Source organism: Aedes aegypti, chromosome 2 (assembly GCF_002204515.2).
Source record: "Aedes aegypti strain LVP_AGWG chromosome 2, AaegL5.0 Primary Assembly, whole genome shotgun sequence".
NCBI lineage: Eukaryota > Metazoa > Arthropoda > Insecta > Diptera > Culicidae > Aedes > Aedes aegypti.
Window position 1 is genome coordinate 364,067,151 of NC_035108.1, and position 26,421 is coordinate 364,093,571.

The window sequence follows — 26,421 nt, forward strand, 5'->3', positions numbered from 1 at the left end:
TCTCACCTATTCCTATCCCGCGGGTGCCAAGGGATATATTTTCGTTGAATTTTCTTTCTTTCTTTTCTCACCTTGACAACACGACAATGAATGACAATGAAAATATCGAAGCTCTTGCAACAAAATTGCAAGTTTCATTTGAATCTGCTGGTACTCAACTGGCTGTGAAACTCGCGAACGATATAATGAAGTTAGTTCTAGAGAGTTTGACTTTAATGCATTTCGCTGCGGGAAGGTATAATTTTTGCACGAATAACAGAGGCGTCATTATCGACGATTCAATGCATCAGAACGTTGATTTCACGTATCACAGCAGCATATATTTTTATTCACATGAATTACATTGAACCTCAGTTTTCTAAAAGTGACACTCTTCTGGCTTGTGAAGATCACAAACAACATTGAATAGCGAATCACGCTGTTCGTTTTCTTCATAACCTTTTGTGTCATCTTCATTGGTACCCTATCGGATCTATCCCATTATCCCGAATGCCATTAATCCGAATGCCTTTTACGCAAATGCCATTACCCGGCCAAATATCCGTAAATTCGGGGAAAAAGCATTCGGAGTGATGGAATTCGGGGTGATTGCATTAATGGCCTTTGGGATAATGGGGTAGAAAAAAAATGTTGCATGTTTTAGCGAATCGTCATTATTGACAACATATGAACATGATAAACGCAATCAGGATGCCTTAATGATCAAATTTAAATTCATGCTTCTGTTTTTTACGCCACAAAAAGGGCGTGACTTAAAATTTTGTTGATCTTATTATTTACAACTCCTCCCTAAGGTTACAAATAACTAAGGAAACCAATTTTGAACCATGTATTTTGAAAAATCACTTTAAATGAAAAATGTTTTCAATATTTCTGGTTTCTTTTGAATTTGTGGAGTTATACTCTCTAAAAGGCGTAACTTCTGAACGGAAATTACGTTTTTTTAGTTTCTGCCACACATGCAGCTAATTTAGCTACAGAAAACGAGTAGTGAGAACAGATTTGTTGGAGATTTTTCATGATAACAACAATCTGCTGAGCACCGTGGAACCGCTTCTGCTTTCATTCAATTTCCATTCAATCTTTTTCCATTGCGGTCGGTAAAAAATCCAATTCCCCACTTTAGTACTGTTTCTCAATGCCACTCAGGGTTTTGTTCTTTCACGGTGGCACCGCACTTTCGGCAAAAAAGCACAAAATTCTTTCAAATTAAATAACGCGATAAAAAGTTTACAAAAGAAATTTCCTCCTTTGCGCACTTTTCGGCAGCGGAGAACCACAAAGACGAATCTTTTGGAGGATGAGGGCGTAAAACAAGAGCCAAACAGTCATTTTCTTGAGTTTCGAAGCACGGAGACGGAGACAGGTGTGTGTGAGAGAGAGAACGCGGAACAAAAGCCACACGGCCAAAGGCTTCCGAGCTTTTTCATTGTCAGTGCCGGACGGAGGAGACTCGTGGAGCAGGAATTTTTCTTGTTCAGGTGTGATAGGTATACGTTTAGGTGGGGTTTTCCGATTCTAGCACTCAGTTTCGAATTCTGACGGTGTGGACGGAAACGAGAAAGAAACTCTGCAATCATTGTTACCGTCCGCTGGTTGTCATCGCACACTATGTTTGCACGTTTTCGCTTTTTTGTTAGGTATTTCTTTTTTCGTTCACTCATTTTGTCATTAGGCTAGGGAAATTTCTGAATATATAGAATTTGAAATTGGGTGTGAATTTGGAATTTTATGGCTTTAGCTGTGACTATTCCTTAATTGGGCTGTTTTTTTTTGTCAAAACTTGGTCACTATTTTAATGCAAGTCTCTAAACAGGTTTTTTTTCATGTTTGATGAAAGGTCTCCAAGTCTCTAAGAACCTTACTTTCGTAAGGAGAATTTCAATCTAGGTAACCTTGTGGACCCAACTTTTTCCACTTTCAGCAAACATGAAATGGTAAACTCGCGTGCCATGCCTCGTGCATGCGTGCTCGTTAACACGCAATCGTTGCTACACTCATTTCAGAGTTAACTACCAGAGATGTATGTGCTGTCGCAATCGATGTTTCTGTTGGTGACCTGAATATGAAATACGTCTATTATTCGGTATATTTTCCACATGATTAGTCATTCCCACCGGATGTTTTCTAACGAGTTGTCGTACACTGCGTTACAAAAAGCCTTCCACTGATTGTGGGGCAGCTCAGATACTAATTTGAGTGAGTCCAGTCTGATGGACTTGGAACAGACGCCATTAATCTGGATCAGAGTCGTTAAAGTAGCTGAAAACGAATTGGCTGATGAGCTAGCTCGCAATAGAGCATCGCATGATTTCATTAGCCCTGAGCCAGCTATTCCCATTTCGAAGTTCTGAGTGAAGCTTCAAATCAACTCTTGGGCGGCAACTCAGCACAAGCAATTTTGGAATAGTTTGGAGTCGTTTTGTCAAACAAAATTATACATTACTGAACCATCTCCATCAAGGGTGCCGAAGTATTTGATAAATCTGTCAAAGCAAAATCGCAGTCTCTTGGTCAGAGCGTTGACTGGCCACTGCCGACTGAAGTATTACAGTATTGGACAAAACAAATGTAAATTTTTCGATTTTCCATATAAAATGACCAACTTTGGTAAGCTAGTTCTTGGTTAATTATGGACCTGGATCTCGAGTTCAAAGGTACCGTATTCCAGGTTATCATTGATCAGCGGGGTAACATTGGTCGGAATGACTCATCTCGTAAAAAGTGCATATCATCATTCATTGGTGCAACATTTCCAAATCATGAATGGTGCTTCGCTTTCTCATATTCATGAGCTAATGAAAGTGAAGATTTTGCAAAAATTGCGTTTACCTTATGCGTAAATTTGTCAATTTTTCGATACAATGATTTCAATGCTTAAGCATAACACTACCGAAGATTCATGTATCACATAATTTCTGCAAACGATATAAACAATAGAAAATGCGGTTCTCAGTCACAACATTTTCAATAATTCCGAACGTTGTTTACATAGGTGATCAATGTTACCCCATATCAGCTAAATCAGGGCTGCCCAACGTACGGCCCGCGACCTCATTTTGTGCGGCCTACGAAGGGTACGAAGATTCTTCTCATATTTGGCCCTTTGACTATTGTACCAATCCGAAGTTAGAACATACCAAGACTATTTAATTTTCAATCTAGTTTCAACCTTATATTTAGCATGGTAATTATTTAAACTGCTTTGTTTTTTTTTATTAAATCTTTTAAGATATTTAATTTTATGAACGATTCAAATTCTAAATCTCAAACACTGGGTGTTTCGACAATGTTTCTACCATGACTTCCATCAACATACAAAAAATGCAGCCTGAACAAAACTTATGGACAAAAGGCTAAGTTTTGATACATAATTTCACTGAATTATAGGCTAGTAGTCTCACAGATTATTAGAAATAATTTTACCAACACTTGGGCGTAATTCACACAGAATTATTGACAGGATTATAAAAAAAACAGGCATTTAACAAAATTTTGAACGGGATTTTGTTTAAAATTCTGCAAACGACTTTCATGGATAACATTGGCAAGATTCTCACTGAATTTTGTTTAAGAGTCCGTAGACTTCTCGCCAGAATTTTCATCGCATTCAAAACATAATTTTCTAAAATTCTGGACAAGATTACAATATTTCGCTATGTTATATTTTGCCAGAATCCTAATGAATTTGAAATAAAATTTTGAATAAGTTTTTTTTTTTAAATACTTTTTAGCATTCTCAAAGATTTCAAGAATGCATTTCAAAATGACTATTGTGTGAGATTTTGAAGGAGCCCTAAGCACGATTCTTGTGAAATCCTGGACTTCTGACCGAGATATTGTGAAAAATTGATCATGATTTCAGCCCATCCCGGGTCATGCTAATAACACTAGGTTGGATTCTAGCAGAAAAAATCCTGGGTATTCTCGCAGGAACCAAGTTTCTGGGGTAGATTCAATATTAGGTTAAGATTGTTCCAAAATTTTGTACAGGACTTTCACAATATCCAGCAGAATGCTTTGCAGCAATTTTCTTTTTTTTTCGATTTCTTCAAATTGAATTTACTTTATTCTCTGATTTTTGACAGATTATGTGAACTTCATTAGGGGGAGATCCCCCTGCACCGAAAACTTAAGCCACTAAATTCATAATTCGAAAAATATTGATTTTATGGGCTCGTGTTACCCATTTATGATAAATATTATCATTTTTATAGCATACAAAAATAAATTTAAAAATATAAATATGAATTTTGACATTGCATTTTGATGATGTATTTTAGTACCAGGTTGATCGATATTGAAAGGTGGCACCCAATACCGGACACGATCTGGAAATGCCTCGAAATCTATAAATTTGAACATCATTGAATGTGTATACTATAGGAATAGTTTATAATTACCAATTCAATGTATTAGCAACATTTACAAGAATAATTTGAGTTTTTCTTAGTTTGCATGATGCCTATCAAAAACATCTTTCATATATGATGAGAAATAGCACATTTTACGATGTTGTTCTGAATGTTCATTCTTATTAATTTTATTGCATGTTTGATACCATGATAGACGGAACCCATGAAAAATGAAAGTATTTTGAGACACTAGTGCAATAATTACAAAGATATCATATAACAAATCAAGCTGTTCGAAACTGAGGGACAGGAGGTGCTTAACCAAAATTGTAATTTGTCCATATTTAGTTCAATTATGGTACAACATACATTCATACTATCAAATTAGGATTATGTTCGATCATGCTTGCGAGATCCAAAGATTTTTTTCATATTCAAAACAATTACTGAATAGGCTCAAAATTAAGGGGATACGTCAACTTTTTAAAGATTTTCAAACTTTTCTACTTTTTTACAAAAGCATGCATATTTCAAGGATGTGTTATTCAACGCAAACATTAGTCTACATAAAAGCTTTCTTTTCTACTAAACACAATCTTGATTGGACCATGATTTCTCAATGTTTCGACTTTGTCCGGTATTGGGTGCTGTCCGGCACTGGGGGATCTCCCCCTACTAACTTTTGCAAGACTTCATGCAAATATTTGTGTGTTTAGAAATGTGGCCCGCTACACAGAATTGTTTCTGCGATTTGGCCCGCGGTTCAAAAGGGTTGGGCAGGCCTGAGCTAAATCAAAAAGTCACTCAAAACATTTTTTCAAACATGCTTAAATATTTCAAAAAACAAAATACAGTACACAGTCACGACTTATGGGTGGCAGTACTTGTTTAAAAAATATAAAATTGGCAATATTTGCATTTTCAAACGAAATATTTAAGATATATTCAAAAAAAATGATCAATGTTACCCCGGATTACGGTAATAACAATTTACCGAAAGCACTTTTTTTGACGAAAAATTCAAAACTATTTATCTTATAATCTGATATCCATACACAGAACCTGTTTTCAGCAAACTTGTTCATCTCGTCTAAATCTACAAGTTTGCTGAAGATACCATGAATCTATTCCTTCAATATATTTAGTAATATCAATTATGGAAAATCGTTCAAAAAATCACTTTAGTCAAATCGTTATTGTTTTTGAACACGTGATTGGAAAAATCACTCAAAAACATATGTTAAATTTCCAGTTCTTTCTGAAGAAGCTGCAAATGTTTTGTCCAATACTGTACATGGCAAATATTCAGCGTGCTGACTCATTTGTGTGTGATAGTTGTGATTCCGATTATGGAACTTCGTTTCTTCTGTTATGTAACTGTCCAGTCTTTGCACAACTGCGATTTCGATTACTTGGTAAACACTTATTAAGTAAAACTGATTTCAGAAGCCTGAATCCGCAGGACATTCAGTTATTCTTAAATCACTGTGGTAATGCGCTATAGGCTCTTTTTACGCTCGTGCGTTTTGCAGTGCCGTTTTTAAGGGTGCTATTTGAACCCATTATTGTATGGAGCTACATAATCTCATTTCGCTTATGCGATTTTCCTTTTTCAAAGCCCATAATAAAAACATAATGAAAATCCACGTTACGTAATTACTCAAAAACACTTAATGCTCATGGAAAAATACGAAACTTGAATCCATTTTCATTGCCTTTGCGGATATTCTTCATAACAACACGCAGAAACTGCCAAACTTTGTTGAATGCTGCTTGGCTACCATAAAAAGCGAAAAAAAGCTGAATCATCTTCAATCAGCATTTATTAAGGTGATTATAGAACGAAGCCACACTTCAAATTTTCAAAAGCACAAGACTTGAGAACCAAACAGCGTTCCGCGTTGAAAATCTATCCCATTGGTCACCACCAGCAAGCAAGCAATTTGATTGGTTTTCAACGCGAACTGTTGTCAGATACTCTCGTCTTGTGCATTTGAAAATTCAAAGTTTGGCTTCGTTTTATAATCACCTTAAGGAAATTTTACATGCATAAATGCCTAATCAAAATATTGTGCTCTCATTTGTGTATTTATGATGACAAAACAGCATTTGTCGATGATAACTATCAATTATGGTTCCGCCATATTAATTTCACTCCAGTTGGCACAATTTAACTATTTTCAAAGCGAATTATCGTCATTAATTTGATCATAAGATGCGATGGTATGATGTTTCAATTTATGAAATGTAATTTGAAGCACAATTACTGCCCAAACAAACCAAGAACTTCTGAATATGTTTTATTCATCATCTGGCGATTTATTTTAACAAATGCTTAATAACTAGAAATATAGCACTTTCAGAAGGGGGACATGCAAATTTGCTTCTTTTTCATCACATTTCACAGTAAATCTCACTTGGCACTAATAATTTATATTTAAATATACAAATAAATCATTTCAAATAAAAAGCACTACGAAATACATTATCACAGATGTGTTTTCCATCTTATTTTGTTTAGTTTACGTTGGAATAAATCCGGCAAGATCGACGTTATAATAAAATCATTTTCAAGATGAAGCGACATTCATCTAGATCAGGGGCCTCAAAATAGATACCATTAATGCTATTTTACTTTATTTTGTGACATAAATATACACTTCATAGCCTTTTTTAGAGTGGGCCAACTAGTCAAATTCTACTCTACAAAAGGTTTTGGGGGACGCGATGAAGACAAAAGTACTTTGACCGTGGTTTTATGGGCGTTTATTTATAGCACCCTCGAAGTAATTCGTAAAACTAAAATTTTTAATTATGAGCTCTGGATTCAGGCGCTGAGATACAAATATTTGGCATTTAGCATTTAGATTGAGTTTAGCTCGTTTAGGATAAGTCTTTGCAATTTTTACAAAAATAATTTCGGCTCCGTAGAGCGTTAAACACGATTGAGCCTCAAATAAACGTACAAGTAGGCTTTGGCTTTGGCCTTCGATTTATATTTCGAATAGGTTTTGGATTTGATATTAAATTTTAAGTAGATGAAAAAACCGGATATAGTACTATACCATTTAATTCCACTAGAGTTTGTATCCTTTGACAGATACGCGTATTTCGACCTCAAATGTAAGGCCGTCTTCAGTGTCGTGTACTAGACTCGACTTAATTTCCTGGAGGACTTGGATTTCTTTAAGACACCTACACGTCATTGCTTCCAGTGGACGATTCGTTCTTTGAAGGAAACACAACACAACGGAAAGTGACGAACATGTCTGCTGAACCGGGACATAATCAAAACAATAAGCTCGGGAGTGTCAGAGTGCAAATTTACTCCCATCTGTATTGCTCGCGAGTAAAAGTCGCTAAAATCATTGGTGTACCTGTTCGGAGCTGTTCAAAGTCAACTTCGCTTTAGAGAAAAAATCTTTTTTCTTCCCGGGATTTCTGGCTTTCAAGTAGTTTTACTACAAAATTTTAGTTTACTGTAGATTTGATGGATATACAATTGATTTGTCTCAAAACCCTAATGAACCACACCTAGTTGGTTACTCGCGAGTAGAAGTTCGCGATCTGTTTGCTTTTTCTTTTGGTATGTTCTCCCGAGCAGGCGAGTGCAAACTTATTCACACCAAGCCTTTTTGCGAGTCTGTCATGTTTGTTCTGCGTTGGTCTACCCTCGTGTAGTGTTCCTTGATGCAAATATTTCCACCACTGGTGGCACAGTCGAAATACTTTCCTGATGAAAAGTTTTTTTTTTCTCGAACTGAAGCGGGAATCGAACCCACACTCCTTGAATCGATACGATTAATTTCTTGGTAGCACTAACCGCACGTCTACGAAGAATTGGAATTTGGCTGTCGATTTGTCTATTGATTTGACTTAAGATTTGGCCTGAAATTTAGTTTGATGTTTAGCTTTAGATTTGTTGTTAAATTTATTTAGAGTCAATCTTGATATTTGGCTTGATATTTAGCTCAAAATTTGTCTTCCGTTTTCATTTGGGTTTATATTGAGACTTTGCTTAGAATCTAGTTTCGGGTTTGGTTTTGAGTCCGACTTTAAATCAAGTTTGTGATTTGGCGTGCGATATTGTCAGATATCAATTTTGAGATTTGACTTGGAATTTGGCATGGGTTTGACTCGCGATTGGACTTGAAATTTGACTTAATTTTGGCTATTGTTCTGAGTTTGGATTGACTCTGAATTTGATTTTGGATTAAGATTTGATTGATACATTGAACTTTGCTTTTAATTAGGCTCTGAAATTAACTTTGGCTCTAGATTTTTGAGCTTAGCTCTTGTTTTGGTTTTGGATGTGTTGAGTAATCCATTAGTCACTTCAGTTCATTTTCTTCCCCTAAGTCGAGAACCTGCTTTGTCGCACTTTGAACACCGGGGTCAGGAAAGGGTTGTGACAGCAATGTCGTTATCCTTGTTCCCGACCGCTCCCCTGCAAGTCGCATTCGGTCGAACCGTCACACGGTAGAAACGAACAAGTCAAATTAACGTTCTCACTGCAGGTTTTCTTTTGCCGTTCTACTGAGCAGTTAGACATACATACCTGCAACTTGCTTTGCTGTTTATAATTTCATGAGCAAACTGTGATACGGGTGGGTGGGATATTTGAGGTTATGACTGCAATCAGATAGGTCATGGTGGAGTGATATGTATGGAATGCTGCACGTATCGACATTGCAGGATTCAAATTGTGATACGATGAGATGGAGCATTTTTGTCATCCTCTAAAATTTGGATAAGTTGATGTTAATCGTATTTTTTTGTCTGATTCTATTTTTTGAAGTTCAGTTGCATGCAACGTTTTACGGAACCGGCGATCACATATTGTGTTTCACATACAATTTAACGACTACTTAATTACAATAGTTGGTAGAAGGCGGAATAACGGTATTCATAGAAACTCTAGATGATGTCTTAGGGATAGTAGTACTAAAGATAAGGAAGACTAACACATGGATCCTGGAAATCTTAATTGCCATGGTACACATTTCTACGGGAAATTTTCATTAGTGACCAGAGTGTCATAAAACCAGCAACAAATTGCACTTTGAAGCTGTGTGTAAACACGTCCTTAAAATACGGCTTAATGACCACCATAAATATCCGGTCACTAAAACATTCCGCCCAACTTTTCGGTCAACTGTAATAACAACTGAAAAATATGAAACATTGGTGCCCCTACTAACTAAGGCTGATTTTTCCGCTTCCGGTCCACGGGTTCGTTACACTTTGGCCACCGGCCTCCAATTTGTGTAAACGCGATGCCCAAAACAACCATAAGAACTATCGCAAAGTCCACACTCCAACTTGCCACATTCGTTGAGGAAAACTTCTACAGTTTCGACCCGCTCAGTATTGGACCAGCACCTTAGCAGTCAGGTGGTATTTATAAAATAATAATCATAAAGCATAAACGTAATTGCCCAAATCACGCGACGGCGAGGTGGAAAATGGGCATGTCTAACCGGTATACGATCAACTTCGGGGGGTTGAACAATGCCGAAGCTCATGGGTTAAAAGTTAACCGGTTGACTTTGGCTGCATAGAAGAAGGTCGAGAAAGTTGCTTGACTTTTGTCCTGTTTCATGGGTGTAAGTGATTTGGAAAGTATTAACTTGTGTGATATGCAGTCTAACCTTTGCACTATGATTTTTTCATCACTCAAATTAAGTTCATAAACGTTTAAAAGTTGATTGTTTATCGATATTCTACTTACAAATAGTCGATGTTTAGACAGATCGGACTAGATGAATTTTTGGCCTTGTAAAGATATGTCAAGGACTACACAGAAAAAAATATTTAAATTTCAATGTAGTGTAAACCAAAGTGTACCGTAAAATTAAATCGAATTCGTTCATTGTTACAGCATCATGTACATTTAAACGAATATTCATTTAATTTTCAACTAAAAATGCTTCAATATTACATGATCGTGTAAATTTAAAGTGAATTCGATTGAAAAATAATGAATTGGTCGTTGAAATTTAGGTTTATTTTAATGCTCCAAATATGTGCATGAAAATAAACTTAAATTTACAACATTTTTTTAGCTGTGTATGCCTAATACTACAAATATGTTGTTATTCAACATTCAATTGTAATACTTTTTCTATGAAATCATTAAATACGCTTAGTCCAGTGTGACTAAACACCGAACAAAAACAAGTGTGAATCGCGAATCAAAATACGCAGTACTGAATTTTCAAGTATAATTATTGCTCTCATAATATCGAAAACTTTACTGCCCTGGCAAGGCAACTGTCCGAAGGTTAATGTCAAATTGCTATCGTTGCATGCTCCAGTAACATTTTTCACACCATTTAGTAGGGTTCTCCCTTTTTCAGTTCGAGTAATCAGCCGCTTTTATCGGACAACCACAAGCCGCACTTTCACGAAACCGTTACAACAAGACAGATAAACCGAAGCGACGAACCACTGGCTGCAATTTTGATTAATCCAATAAGGACTTTGAAGGTTCTTGCCGCACTGGAAGTCAAGTCATGTCCCCCACTTGCACGCACGCAGCCATTGACATAGTCAGTGCGAGAGATTGATCTATCCACACATAATTAACTTTATTCAATTAGGGAGCGTGGTTTTGCGCTCGGTCGTTCAATCATGCCCATCTTCCCCTTCCTCACCGATGATGATGATGATGGTGGTGGTGGTTGAAACATGACTCCAACGGAAGTCCCTCTCGCAAAGGGTCAGAGACTTTATTGATGAAGATATGGCTTTCCGGGCTGTTTCGCTGCTGAAAATATCCCCCTCTTCCAAGCACTTTTCCTTCGTAGGGATTCCTTCAAAGTGGTTACTCTGGATTATAGGGGAATGCAACCACTTTCCCTTCTTCTGGGCACTTGCTCGCCCGAAGGTTCTTTTGATATAAAAAAGAGGGTGTCGAATCACTTCCATCTAATTAGGGGTCGATGCATTCCGGCAGATTATTGATTTTATTTTCTTAGGGTTGATTGAGTTAGAAGTCCGCCTGCCATGGGAATGACTGGAGCGAAAGATAGCTGGGACTCAATCGGTTTAGTGGTGTTTAATTGAATTGAAGAGCGGAATAAAAAGTGGTTCATACTTTATTTAATAACTTAAGAGTGGACAGTAAGGACTGTTCATTTTTTTGCTATATCTTTTTCAAGTATTAATAAAATGGTAATCGATTTGTTGTTTATCGTTTAACTATTATTGAACAATGCACAGTGGTCCAGGAATCAGTTTTACGCGGAAAGATGCATTTTGAGCTTTAGAATGAAACATTAGACAAAAACGGTCTTCTACAAAGTTGTTTGTATTAGTTAAGCCCTTTGTTTGGTTTTATTGAAAATTAGGGTGGACCACATTTTCATAGAAATTGTATAACTAACTTTCTTATTTGTAGAAATTGTATTATACATGCTTCAGCAAAGTTGTAGACCATTCAATTTCAAGCAACTTTACCAAAAAAAGTTTTTTTGTATGTCTTAAATTGACCGATTTAGAGCTTTTTTCCTACGGTGACATAGGGTGGTCCGAACAAAACTGGTTTTCCGGCTCTAGAGTTTTCAATTCAAATTTCTCATCAAAGTAGTCTATGAAACACTTTTAGAGCTTTGAAAAATGCGTAATTTGGTGAGTGAAGAAACTTGCTATCTCCTTCCGTTTAGGAATTATTGTTGTTTTTCTCTCAAAAACATGCCTACTTTGATTGTGAATATCTCTGATTGGAGCAAATATAAAAAATATCTTTTGACGGCGTTCAAAAGACAAAATATAATTGTATATTATATCAAAAAACTACAGATGTGTTATTTTTGTAACTCTAATAAAATGCCTTGAAAAACAAAGGATTTTAAGCAGGAAAACTTTAATAACTTTTGAACTAAAATAGATATCAACAATCTTTTTGCATGAAAATTTGCGTTTTGTTAAGTTCTTTAAGTCGTTCATAAACTGCTTTGACGAGAAATCTGAAATAAGAAAGATAGGGCTCTAAAACTATTTTTAAGATTTTCATAGTATGCATTTATTTATTATTTTGCATTTTGAGCATGAAAATGAAATTTTAGAAGAAAATGGTCTTCTACAAAACTGTTTCTTAAAATGTAAGCTTCCATACTGTGTCATTAAAAACTAGGGTGGTCCACAATATCACACATATCATATAATCAACTTTTTTATTTGCAAAAATACTGGTATATGCTCTTAGGCAAAGCGGTAGAACTTGAAATTTTGATCAACTTTGCAAAAAAAAAGTTTTTCTGTAGCTCAAAATTTGACCAATGTAAAGCATTTTTTTCTAATCATCCCAGGGTGGTCCAACAAAAATAAGTTTTTCAACTCTAGTTTTTTAAATATTATTTTCTCGTCAAAGTCGTCTATGAACGACTTTTAGAACTTAACAAACGCAAAGTTATATAATTTTTTGTGATAAAAAATACTTGACTTTCAAGATGTTTTATTAGAGTTACAAAAATAACACATCTGTAGTTTTTTGATATAATATACAATTTTATTTTGTCTTTTGAACGCCGTCAAAAGATATTTTTTATGTTTGCCCCAATCAGAGATATTCACAATTAAAGTAGGCATGTTTTTGAGAGAAAAACAACAATAACTCCTAAACGGAAGGAGATAGCAAGTTTTTTCACTCACCAAATTACGCATTTTTCAAAGCTCTAAAAGTGTTTCATAGACTACTTTGATGAGAAATTTGAATTGAAAACTCTAGAGCCGGAAAACCAGTTTTGTTCGGACCACCCTATGTCACCGTAGGAAAAAAGCTCTAAATCGGTCAATTTAAGAGATACAACAAAACTTTTTTTGACAAAGTTGCTTGAAATTGAATGGTCTACCACTTTGCTGAAGCATGTATAATACAATTTCTACAAATAAGAAAGTTAGTTATACAATTTCTATGAAAATGTGGTCCACCCTAATTTTCAATAAAACCAAACAAAGGGCTTAACTAATACAAACAACTTTGTAGAAGACCGTTTTTGTCTAATGTTTCATTCTAAAGCTCAAAATGCATCTTTCCGCGTAAAACTGATTCCTGGACCATAGTGCAATGCTATGAAAATATAAGATCTTACTAAATGTTTTAGGTTGAAGAACTGAATAGTTTTTCCAAAACCTTTTTAGAAAAGCTGTTCTTCAAAGATAAACATTAATTTTCCCATAACAAAAATCCTCATTTTTATGAACAAATTATATGCTAAAGAGCAATCACGAAATTATTGCGACATATTCAACAGGGCATAACTTTTCTACCATTGGGTAAAAATCAACCAAATTTATTTATATTTAAAAATCAACCAAATTAAATTTATATTTCGTGTTTTTCGATTCAACGAAAATTGAGGTGAACCAACGCGAGTTGAGAGAACAAATTCTTTCCAAACACCTGGAATTTCCTGATCTGTCGTACCAGCAGTTGGGAAAAATGTTGAGCATTCACCATTCAACCGTCACCAGAGTGTTGAAGCGGTTCCAGCAGCGGTTGACTTTGGACCACGGCAAACGAGCTGGAAGAAAACCGGGACCGGAGAAAAAAAAACGGAGGGAAAGATGAAGCGGATGATTAAAGCAAATCCCAACGTCTCAAGCCGTGATTTGGCTAAAAAGATCGGCATGTCGCAGAGCTACGTCCAGAATGCAAAGAAGAGGGCTGGACTACATACATACAAGGTACAGAACTTCCCAAACTGTGTGATGGACGACGAAACGTATATAAAAGCCGATTTTGAGCAAATTCCGGGGTTGGAGTTTTTTACCGGTAAGAGCAAGTTCGATGTGGACGACAAATTTAAGAAGAAGAAAATGTCGAAGTTAGCCTCCAAATATCTTATTTGGCAGGCCATCTGCTCTTTTGGACTGAGGAGTGAGCCTTTCGTGACAAAGGGCACAGTAAATGGCGAGATCTACAAATCTGAGTGCCTCAAGGAGAGCCTTTTGCCGTTCTTGCAGCAGCACGACAAAGCTCCGCTATTTTGGCCAGATTTGGCATCATGCCACTATTCTTAAAGTGTCCTGGAGTGGTATGAGGCCAATTCTGTCCATTTTGTTGCAAAGGACATGAACCCGCCAAACTGTCCGTAGCTGCGCCCAGTGGAGCAGTACTGAGCAATAATGAAACGGGAACTTCGGAAGAGCAAGAAGACAGCCAAAGACAAGAAGAACATGTTAAGAAAATGAAAAAAAACTGAGAAACTGGTACCGGATGACACTGTAAAGACTTTGATGGAGGGCATCAAGCGGAAGTGCCTTCAATTTTACACTCAAGGCTCCATCGACTAACTTTTATTTTGATTTTTGAAGTAAATATATGTATAAAACTACCCTAAAATTTTGGTTTGATTCTAAACATTATAAGAAAATTGGCATGACATTTTCGGTGTCGCAATAAATTCGTGTTCGCCCTTCAATATCCTTAACTATTCTACTAAAGGTAGAGCTTTAAAAAATCAAGAATATTCCATCAATCAGTGACACTAGCTCGCTCTAGTGATTTATCCATTTATGGCCAAATTTGCTGATATATCATCCTTCGACTCCCAGCAAAACTGTAAGGTAAAAACGTGTTCAAAATTGGTTTGGATTACTAAAGAAACTATTTATTTATAAGAGAGAGCCAAATCGTGAGTTGAAATCGCATTCTAAAATATAAATTTTACTCTTAATGGTAACAATGATATATTAGTCTTTCTGTCAGGTTGTACTTTAAATCGCAAAATTATGTTCCAATTCCCCTTGAATTACGAATATTCTTCTCTAAAAAAATCTCTGGAAAATAATTTTATGATATCTGGAAAATTGTTGTTAAAAACACAACTTGATATTTCACAGCAGGCTTCTAATCGATGCTGCTTTTGAAGAACAAGCCTTTTCGGAAAATAAAAAATATAGATTTTAGCATATTCCAACCAATTTCTGATAATCATTGATTTTGATAACCTCTGAAATTCGACCGTTCTAAGCGTTGTTTCAAATGCGTGTGTAATTTTATTATTTTGGAGGATCTTACAATATTAGTCGAACGCTGTATAGAAAGCAGATTGCGAATTCATTAAGAAATTTAATAGATATTGCATGCACAATGTGTCCACTTTATAAAATGAACAGTCCTCAATATGAACATAGCAGTGCTTCTCAGTAAGCTATAGCGCTTTTAAAACGGAGAAAAATTGAGCCCAAAAAGCCGTAGCGGAAAATGCACACTTATTCAGCAAGACCAAGCTGAGGGTCGTGAGTCCGAATCCCGCCGGTCGAGGGTCTTTTCGTAAAAGAAATTCTCTCGAATTCCCAAGGCATAAAATAAGTTCGTGCGTACTTGCCACCCGCTATACGAAATCAGGGTGGAATCTAGAGGCGTAGGTGAACAGAGAGCACAGAGGAGTGAACCTCTACCTACCGATCTTTGGAATATGATGACCAGCGTGGTGTTGCAAATAATGTCTGGCTTGCAGCGTAACTGGTGAGCAGAGTAGGGTAACGAGACGCAGAGAGCAGCGCTTAGTGTCTGGTAGTCCGGTAATAATCCGCGGAGCGCCGATGAACTTGAAGCCGACCTCCAACCGGAATCGTAGGACCGAGCTCGACACTCCACAAGTCAAACTATTAAATAAAGAAGATATAGGAGAACATCGGACGCGATCGGAGTAGGTTAGATCCACAACCAGGGGCTAAGCGTAACACAGTAACGTAGCTAGAAAACCTGAAATCATTATCCAACTCTGATTGCAGGACTGACCCAGGCACTTGGCTGACAAACATTGAGTCGGATTAGGCTAGGTCCACTGCTAAGGCTTATTGAGTAGACCGTAAAACAGCACCTGCAAATGGTCGTCGGGCCGCTTGTGAACCGGAAGTTTTCCTCCACCGGATTCGCAGGACCGGCTTTGGCATCTACCTGGCCAGCTTCGGAGCAGGCTAAGTTACCGTCGGGGACTACTTGAGTAGATCGCGTAGTAGCACCGGAATCCCAGGACCGAGTTTGGCATCTGCCCGGATAGCATCGGGTCGGGGGATCTTCCACCGAAGGGGAAATCTAACGTCTGTGTAGGATAGATTCACTGCCAGGGACTATTCTTAGTAGTACGTAGTGTACCATCGGCTTGAGTCGTCGGAGCGTCAGTGTTTCGGAAGCCATCTTTCAACCAGAATCGCTGGACCAACGTGGGCAATCTACCGGAACTTTACGCTGGAGTAGGCTTGTTCCACCATCGGGGACTAGACCGAGTAGCATTGATCGTCACAAACCACAAGTTTTGTCTCGTCGGGGTGCCAGTGAATCGGAATCGCTTGACCGATCTCGGTATCCAAGAAGTTGTGCAAGGCTCCAGCAAGAAACAGGCCCAAGCGGAGAATGAATCGTCACGAAGCAGCAAAGTAAATACACTATACATATGAGCATCCAGTAGAACTTGTACAGGGCTCTGACGTGAGGCCAGCCCAGAAGCAGAGTGTCGTATTTCTCATGTACCCTACCTAAATGAGCTAGTGTGCCATGCGATATTCCAAGCACGAGAAGCAGATACGTACAAAATATATCTTACTGAGCGAGTCTCAAGAGACTACTCGTGAGGCTCGTCATATGGGCTTAATAGGAGTACTTTCATGTAGTTATGTTTGCCTAGTACAATAACCCCACAGAAGCATACGGCTGCTTGTTGATTTTCCTTTCGCATCCCCAGGGTTATAATAAGCTGAATCCTCGTGTGTAAATAACTCATTTTTGAAAAAAATTGGCGCTTAATGCGGTTTGGCAGAACCCTGACCACTCAATACCGGAAATTTCATCACTTTTATAAATATCTGATCTGTAAAAATGTATGGAACAATGTAATTTCAAGAATATTCTAACAAATCACACTTAAATAAGAACTTGAACATATGTGAGAGGCTCAAATGCAAAGGGGTATAAGTGACATTTTGGTCGGTTTTGTGTTAAGTATACTAGAATATTCTGTTTTATAGCTTTCCAACGGTAATTATGGGAGATTGGTCCATACAATTTGTATGGAAAGAAATATTGCTCAAAAAAAATTAAAGTCGATTTTCTAGATTTTTGTCACTTAAACCATTTGCTTCTAACTATCTCATGCATCGTATTAAGCGTCCGGGTTTTCATTCATTTGGTGTAGGGTACGGCAAATGCTCTGCTTCTGTTGGAACGTAATGCCTAAAAAAATAATAATAAGAAGAATAGAAAAACAAGAAATATTGGACAGTCATGCGATTACAGACAGTATATTTTATTTAAAGTTCTTTCTTGAACCTTTAGAATTTGATGAGTCCCAAGCTTAGTGTTAATCCTCACCCGATTCAGGTTTAGTTGTATTGAAATTTGTCTGACGTTGATTTTATTTACTCTTTTCTACCCCAAACGTAACGACAATAGATTTCAAAACAGATTTAATTGCTACTTCAGATCACAAGACCTAAATTAAAAGAAATTGATTTTCTGAAAATGGCGGTCGGGTATTCCCTCAAACTGAACAATGGCAAAATGGTAGAATATCGTTATATAAATATGAATAGATCAGAGATTGAGTTTCCTGTAGTTAGTTAGAGTTTGGCCATTACGAGAAATACAAGCCTAAAATCAAATGCTCATCGTATTTTGTATTTTTCTTTCGATTAAGCCCGTCAGTCTAATTGCAAGTGCTGTAAAAGTAAACTTTCGAAAAAAAAAAATCTGTTCCCCAATAATCTTATTTATGAAATTTTTCCACACATTGCAAATTGAAGTTTCTGAACTCTTATGAAAACTAAATTTTATTTTTTATTCTCTTACGTAGTCTGTGTTCAGACTCTTTTTGACCCCAAACACAAATTTAAATAACTTCGCAATGTATGAACAAATTTTAAATTTTTCAATATTTTTAAATTAGAAAATTTAGTTAAATGTTCAAAGGAGGATGATGCGACGCGGAGATTGAAGACTTTGGATTCATGTACCTCAGCAACAGTACCATATAATATCATAAATTCATTAAAAATTAGTAATGACGACCAATTTCTTAACATTCTAAAAAATAAGGAAGAATGACATCTTCAGCAAATTTGCTCAAATAAATTGCTTAGTTCAAAAAACTGTCAGTAGTACTAGAAACTGTATATAACTCAACAGGGCCCCTCCTTAGTCGAGTGGTAAAAATCCGCGTCTACAAAGCCATGCTGAAGGTGTCTGGGTTCGATTCCCGGTGATCGGTCCAGGATCTTTTTGTAATGGAAATTTCTTGACTTCTCTGGGCAGAGAGTACCATCGTACCTGCCACACAACATACGAATGCGAAAATTGCAGCTTTGATAAATAAAGCTCTCAGTCAATAACTGTGGAAGTGCTCATTGAACAGTAAGCTGAGAAGGCTCTGCCCCAATGAGAACGTAATGTCAAGAAGAAGAATATAACTCAATTGAATGAAAAGTTCTCGCCATGAAACGACAGGATAAAAATCGATAGCCTGAACCTGTTATCCCCATCAGTCAAACTATTTTTAGAAAATTTGAATCCAACATTCACTCACGTTCACTATCCTTCTTCTCCATTTGCCCACAGGTCAAAGTAATGCTTCGTGTATCCGATGACCCACCGTCGAAAACGGTATCCGGTAGTGAAGAGGTCCAACAGCAGCCATCCGCAAGCACCAGCACAAGTAGCAGTAGCAGTAACAACTACCTGACGGTGGACAAGAAGAAACGCCAGGTGACGCTGTGTGAAACGCAAACCAACTTGGCCTGTGGTGGCACTCAGGAACGGGGCCCAATGGTATCGGCGCCGAAAATGTTTGCATTCGATGCATTATTTACGACCGAGGACTCGCAGGTATCGTATTCCCGTTTCGGCTTTCGGGGTGTCATTGGGGATGGCTAGTGCACCGGGCTTATGCTATGGATTTTGGGCTTTGGGGATAGCTAGATGGGCTGATCTGAAGTTGGAGCTTTTGTGAGATGAGTTTTTAGAGGTTTTAGTAGAGTTTCTGATTCGTGGGAAGATGGCTATGATAAGAAACATCATTGAAATTGAAATGCAATGTAGTTAACTCTTTCTTTCCCACGACTTAACGAGATAAGCAGTTTTATAAAAAAAAATGCTCTAGCAAATAATGTTGCAAATGGACACTTCTAAAAATTATATTGATGGTTAACCCTCAAAGCCTCGGGACATATTTTTGATTTCCAGTCAACTGGTGCTCAAAAAAAAAATGTAATTAAATGTGGTTTACTTTTTGTCTGTGTGGACACTTCGGCCAGATGACCATATGAAAATGTCAAAATAGAAGTAATATTCCACAAAAGATTATCCTACTTGTTTCCTTTATTCGTCTTATCGCCAGCAACCCCATCCAAACTCGTGACGATCACAAACTCTAATCATAATTAATATCCGTCTTTGGTACGTTATCAATGCTTCCTCCATATATCTCCCATAATGATGATTCTGGGACGTGGCTCATCATCCCATCGCAGCTCATTGTCCTGGTCACGACCTTGTTAACGACCACCGGAGATAAAAATAACCCGAAAGTATCCACCGGTACTCATTGTGCGGGCTATAATCTACGCCATCCGGAAACCGATAGCAGCAGTTCGGTATTTGGATCACGTTTTTCATTAGCCAACTTTCTGTCAACCTGTTTCCAGCGCTTCTTCCGACCTGGTGGTCAAACTTCTTACCCCCCCCTCCGCAGAAGAGATACTATAACGACCATAACGGGGAAAACGATGACGACGATGCACAGTGGTTGTACTCCATACAAATGTTTGCCGAAAGTACAAATATCACTCAAATCGTTCATATTCATTGATGAAACACAATCGTTGAAGGCAAAATAATGGAAACGGTCGACGAAACAAAAAATCAGCATGTTTTCTGTACATTCGGCATAATTGATTTGATATAGTTTATTTTATGCCACTGTGTGATGGTGACGATACTATTATTCATCATTATCATACTCCCGTGCCCAAACCCAGCTTTAATGTTTTCCTTCCTTTGGCTACAGCGACCCGACACTACAGGTGTCTCCTCTGGAATACTAATAATTTCGCAAGCTGCTGTCTCCTATAGCGACATCGCCATCCAGCCAGGCTAACGAACGTCCGGATCAGTCAGCGGAAAGATATTACATTGCCTGGCAAGCGATTTTACCTTGATCCGTTCCCGGGGCGCGCTTTGCTTCGAAGAGCAACTTCTCGCACCTTTGCAGCAGCGACTAAAGCTAAAGGAAGAGCCCGTTATTAGATTATGCTTGCCTGGATTTCTTTCCCTCTGATGGAGCTCAAGTGAGTGAGTGCAGAGTTCAATCAGCTATTCACGTCGAGCTGACGGTAAACATGTTCATCGATGTCTCTCAGCTTGAACGATTCTTCATCAGCAGATGACGCTGGCCATGGGCGGTTCTAGGTGGGGTTAAGATGGTTCGACGTTCAATCTTTCTTGTATAATTCAAGTGAACTAACAATAATAAAAATCCGTTGTTATTGTATGACCCTTTATATTCTGCTACCTTATATTTAAAGCCGTATGGCATTCCCTATCTAAAGTTTTCCGAGCTTTTCCTATTTCCGCTAAGTTTTATCAACCTAGACCTTGCTGAAGTGAGGATAATTGATTTTGTAAACGCCAGCTACGTTCAGTGTTAAACGGATCTTTGGTAGAGCCTAACGAAGTCTTGAGTTGAGTCAAAAAGATCGACTTTTTGTTTTTGACGAAAGTGAAGATTCCATAATGGTTTCTTCGGCAAAGTAGATAGTTTTACTAAATGAAAATTTGCTGAATATGGTCCTGCTTCGTCTATTGTATATAAAAATATCTCGCCTTCAGTATCATAAAAGCGTATCTGCAGTTTTGGCGAGGAATGAGATTTCATCATATTTGAACTCTATAGGTTCGAAATTATAACCCGACCGAAAATTATTACTAAAACTTTTAAATAATACCATTTTTTCAAAAAGTTTTATGTGACTACAGAATTATTATGGAAAAAAGATACGACAGACGTAACTGTTTTGGTCATCTTATCTAGAAGTTACACCAACTGTGATTCTGACTCTTGTTTACAAAATGGCCGCGGACAATATTTCAGTATTTCTACAAAAACGCCTCACATGATGATGTAAAAACGGAGAATGGCGATGATGAACCAGTGGACTAAGCTCATACAGTTGGCACGGCACCAGAAGACGAGCAGGAAGCTTTACGAGAACCTGTCATAGAGCACTGGGAAATACCAGAAATTGTTCGTCCTCCATCAGTCTGCAATCCGAAAATGTCTTACGAAATCTCTTAAACGAAACAATTTCGTAACATTCGGAAAGCGATCCGTAGTAGTCATACGCAGCAGCGTCAGTCGAGGAGGGAGATGAATCAACATACAAAAGAAGGAAGAAGAGTAAACAAAGTTGGAAAAATGTCCAGCGAAATATGGTGTAGGAAAAGGGACAGGTTTACACGAGTACCACTGGAAAACACAAGCGCTTCCGATCGGTTGCAGATCCTTGTTCTAGCAGCAGTCTCAAGTTTACATGAAACTTTTCAACGGAAATGCAGACAACAACGACGATAAACAGGATCTCGAACGGCGAAGGGATATCCATCAACCGTGGGCCACCGAGATGTACAAAAAGAAGGATAATTATCCTTATTATTATATATTATTATATATTATTATTATATATTATTATAAGACAAATCTGAAGCAAAACTGTTTCCCAACGTAAGAACGATGTCTTTCGACTTGCAGAAATGTCTACCTATGCCGTGTTTGACCAGTGGTGAGTCGCATTACAAGCATCAGTTGTATACACTTAATCTGACGAAGTACATGATAGGTTCCAGAGAGCAAGTTGACTTATGCCTTGTTCAGACTACAGAGTTGTATCATGATACAAGCAACATGATACAACTGTATCACGAAACCCGTTCACACCAGATATTATAGTGATATTGTTTGACAGCTGATATTATGTTTCTGCATCTTCTTGTTCTAACTAAATTTCATTGATTACTATCTGTTCGTCAAAATCTTACAGCTCTGGAAGTTTCTTCTAAAATCCTGCACCTTCAGATGTTCATCGGAAAAGTTCGTTCCATGCGGAAGATCTTCAAAATAATTTTTCAGGAAGCTCTTTCTGGTTGTTTATCCGTGAAATCCCTTCGAAAGTCTTTAAAGGAAGTTCCTTTGAAATTTCCTCTAGGTAGTTCCTTCGGTAAGTTCCGACGAAACTTCCGACAGAACTTTCGAAAGAACTTCCAACGGAACTTTCGAAGGAACTTCCGACAGAACTTATGAAGGAACTTCCGAGGGAACTTTCGACGGAACTTTTGACGGAACTTCCGAAGGAACTTTCGACGGAACTTTTGAAGGAATTTCGGACGGAACTTCCGACGGAACTTTCGAAGGGTCTTCCGAAGGAACTTTTGATAGCACTTTTAAAGGAACTTCCGAAGGAACTTTCGACGGAACTTTCGAAGGAACTTTCGACGGAACTTTCGAAGTAACTTCCGACGGAACTTCCGAAGGAACCACCGACGGAACTTCCGAAAGAACCTCCGACGTAACTTCCGAAGGAACCTTCGACGGAACTTCCGAAGGAAACTCCGACGGAACGTCCGAAGGAACCTCCGACCGAACCTCCGACCGAACTTCCGAAGGAACTTCCGAAGGAACTTCCGAAGGAACTTCCGAAGGAACTTCCGACGGAACTTCCGAAGGAACTTCCGAAGGAACTTCCGAAGGAACTTCCGAAGGAACTTCCGAAGGAACTTCCGAAGGAACTTCCGAAGGAACTTCCGAAGGAACTTCCGAAGGAACTTCCGAAGGAACTTCCGAAGGAACTTCCGAAGGAACTTCCGAAGGAACGTGCTCGATGAGTAGTACGGAAGTAGAAGAATTACCTAAGAAACTTCGGAAAGTTCCTACGTAATTTCTTTAGGAAGTTCCTTCGGAATTTCTTTCCGATGGAACCTTGAGGAGCATTTGGAGGTAGAAAAATTACTTTAGCAACTTCTGACTTCCTTTCTGTGCGAATTCATGGGGTCGGAAATTACCCCTTCTGGAATAACTTTTGTAGGAATTATTGGGAGATATTAGGGAGGTTTCTTGGAAAATTTTCCTAGAGAATCCTTAGAGGAATTTATGGAGAAATTCTCTGAAAAATTTCTTGAGTGTTTTAACGAGAGATTTCTAGCGCGATTCCATGACAAATAACTGGACGAATTTGCCAAAGAACTTCTTAGGTGAATTTCCGTGGGAATTATTGAAGGAATTTCTTAAAGACAAATTTTCCGGGAAGATTACCGAGGAATTCCTAACAAATTGCCCGATTTGATCCCTAAAGGAGATCCCAGAAGAAGTCCTGTAAATATTATGAGAAGGATTCTTGGAGGAATTCTTATAAGAGTTCTGAAGGAATTTAGAAAAGTCTTTGAGGCATCCCTGATATAATCAATAGGAGATTCCTATGGCCTGAAGAAATTCCCCAAACAAAATATTCTGAACCACTTCTTGAAGATTTTCTGGACTAATTTATTGTACAACATTAATTCTTATTTTCAAATCAATAAGTTTATTAGAGATTAATAATAGTCGATTGGACCTCTATAACCATACGATTTGCTAAGATTTAACGCCAAAAGGATTGATTTTTCATTCGATTTTCAGGAGGTTTCTATTGATGGTCGGACAAGTCCGTCACACAATAGCACAACACATCATTTAAATAATAATCTTGCTCTCAAATGTTCTAATCAACACTGGAAACGATTAAACAGTTCAGCCCGGAGGTTAAAATATCGTGGAATATAAAATAAAAGAAAAACCGGGCGAGGTTAACGTCGAATTAAGCTAAACTTCTCCAAATGTCCGGCTTTTGAATCAACCATTTTGCATGCCTCTAAATCCGGACACAGAGATTTATGCAATTAAATTGTTAGTTCTGCACAAATTTCCATCATTACAAATCTTCATAAGCACTAATCAACACAAAACTATGTATAAGAAGCATCAAAAAAAGCTCCGATACACTTCACCCATTTAAAACACAAATATTGCCTCAGCTGTTTTTCTTAGAATGGGGCCTTGTAGCAACGAAAATTTGCACTGCAGGTGACAAACAATTCAATTTCATTTATTGGTTTTCTGAATTTCCAGGATACTTTCATGCAGTTAAATTATAAATGAGCCCAACAAACCTAACAATCGATCTACATAAATAAGTTTTAGTTAAACGCGCATTAAATCTACTTAAATCTAGTAATTCCTCAAGAATGTCCGGATTTCGAAGCGTCCGGCAATTCGAAGCAAAACGGTATATAATTTTTTATGAAAGATCCCTAGGGTCAATTTCAACCACAAAGGCTCTAAAGTCTTTGTGGCTGAAAGTTTTTGTTTTGTTATTCTGCTTGCAGTGAGTTCCGCAGGATCCAGAAAAACTTTGAGAGGCTACTCGACTGATTCCTCAACAATTTATTCTCAAATTCCTCGAGGAAAACCTTGAGGAATTATCCTAGTGATTTGCACAGAGATTTCAGATGAAATATTTTCAGATAATCCTACAGGCATCTCTGCACAATTATTTTAAAGATTTCTTTACCAACTCTCCCAGAAATTCCTCCAGCGATTTTTCAAAGGATGCTTACATGAATTTCCTCACAATTTGCTTCAGAAAGTCGTTCAGCATATATTTCCACCTATCTTTTAAACTAAGAGATATAAGAGATATCCCAAAGATTCGTAAATAATACATTCCAAAAAAACTGAGTTTTTGAAAAAAATTGTTCTGGTAAACCCTCCGCCTTTCCATGCACGGTTACTCCCAAGAATTGTTCCAAAAATATCGATAAATCCATTAAGAACTTTTCCAAGAATTCCAGAATAAATTATATCTGTGACCATTAGATTCCCTTTAATTTTATTGTTCTAAGAAATTCTCTATCCAAGAGAAATGAATGAAATCCAAACAGTTCAACATGCCTCGGAAAAAAAATCTTCAAAAGTCAAACAACCATTTAATAACCATGCGGATTGGAATACCGAACAGCTCAATATAAGCGTCAATTTATATTCAAAAGTCAATTAAGCTTCACACCAGTTTAAACTACAGCATTTTTTTCAGTCAATTATCCGATCATTTTTATACAACTATACAACTTTCTTTAAGGATTTCGTTCGATGTTTTTAAATGATTTTCTTTAGACAATCCTGCGAGATATTATCCAGGGATTCGATTGATTTTTCTTTTGACGAATTCCATCCAGAATGAGTCGAAAAAAATGAAAATCGTGCTCGATAGTCTTCGATTTGGATTAATTTTTGCACATGTTTTTGGTATTGTAGAATAAGTGTTTTCCATAGAAAAAAATATTATTTTGACTCAAGTGTAACTTTTGAAAATGGCCTATAAATTTTTGCATGCAACTTATTTGAAAAATTCTAACTCCGAAACTGTTGATTTTAGAGAAAAATGTTCTATGAAGAAGTTGTAGTAAACTGTTTGGACTATAAGAAAAAAATATACACTGAAAAAATATTTTATTTATTATCATTAAAAAAATCAAGAATAAAACTTAAATTTAAAATTACACAAAAACCCCATTTTTAATATTTTTTTTTAAATTTTCAGATAACAGATGTTTGAGACAAAATTTCATGATGGAGAAAATTTTAATAAAAATGTTATGCCAAGATCAACTTTTGGTCGATTTTCAAAATTTTGATTTTTTGTCAAAACCAATACGTTTTGAAGATATAGTAAGCATCTTGAAATGATTCTAAGCCATGATGATTATATGAATAATTTCTCTAGAAGTAGCCATTTTCAAATTATATCGAGTTTAATGAAAAAAATATCATTTATATATTAAAATAGGCCATTTTCATTAGTTATTCGCGATTCTCCATCAAGTTATTGTCCTTGATAAGTGGAAAGAAATGTGGTCTTTACTCTCAAAAACGTATCAATATAAATGGAGAAACGCGAATAACTTATGAAAACGGCCTATTTTAATATTTGAACAATATTTTTTGCATTAAACTCGATATAATTCGAAAATGGCTAC

At 37.2% G+C, this 26,421-nt stretch overlaps 1 protein-coding gene across 2 annotated transcripts in view; it reads left to right on the forward strand.

The window, feature by feature from the left end:
• LOC5578647 (kinesin-like protein CG14535) overlaps positions 1-26,421 on the forward strand; it is a 562,809-nt gene that overhangs the window by 438,349 nt on the left and 98,039 nt on the right. For both annotated transcript variants that reach the window (XM_021846519.1, XM_021846520.1), the window contains exon 8: positions 18,919-19,185. In XM_021846519.1, coding sequence (XP_021702211.1) covers positions 18,919-19,185 — 267 coding nt within the window. The remainder of the gene's footprint in view (positions 1-18,918; positions 19,186-26,421) is intronic.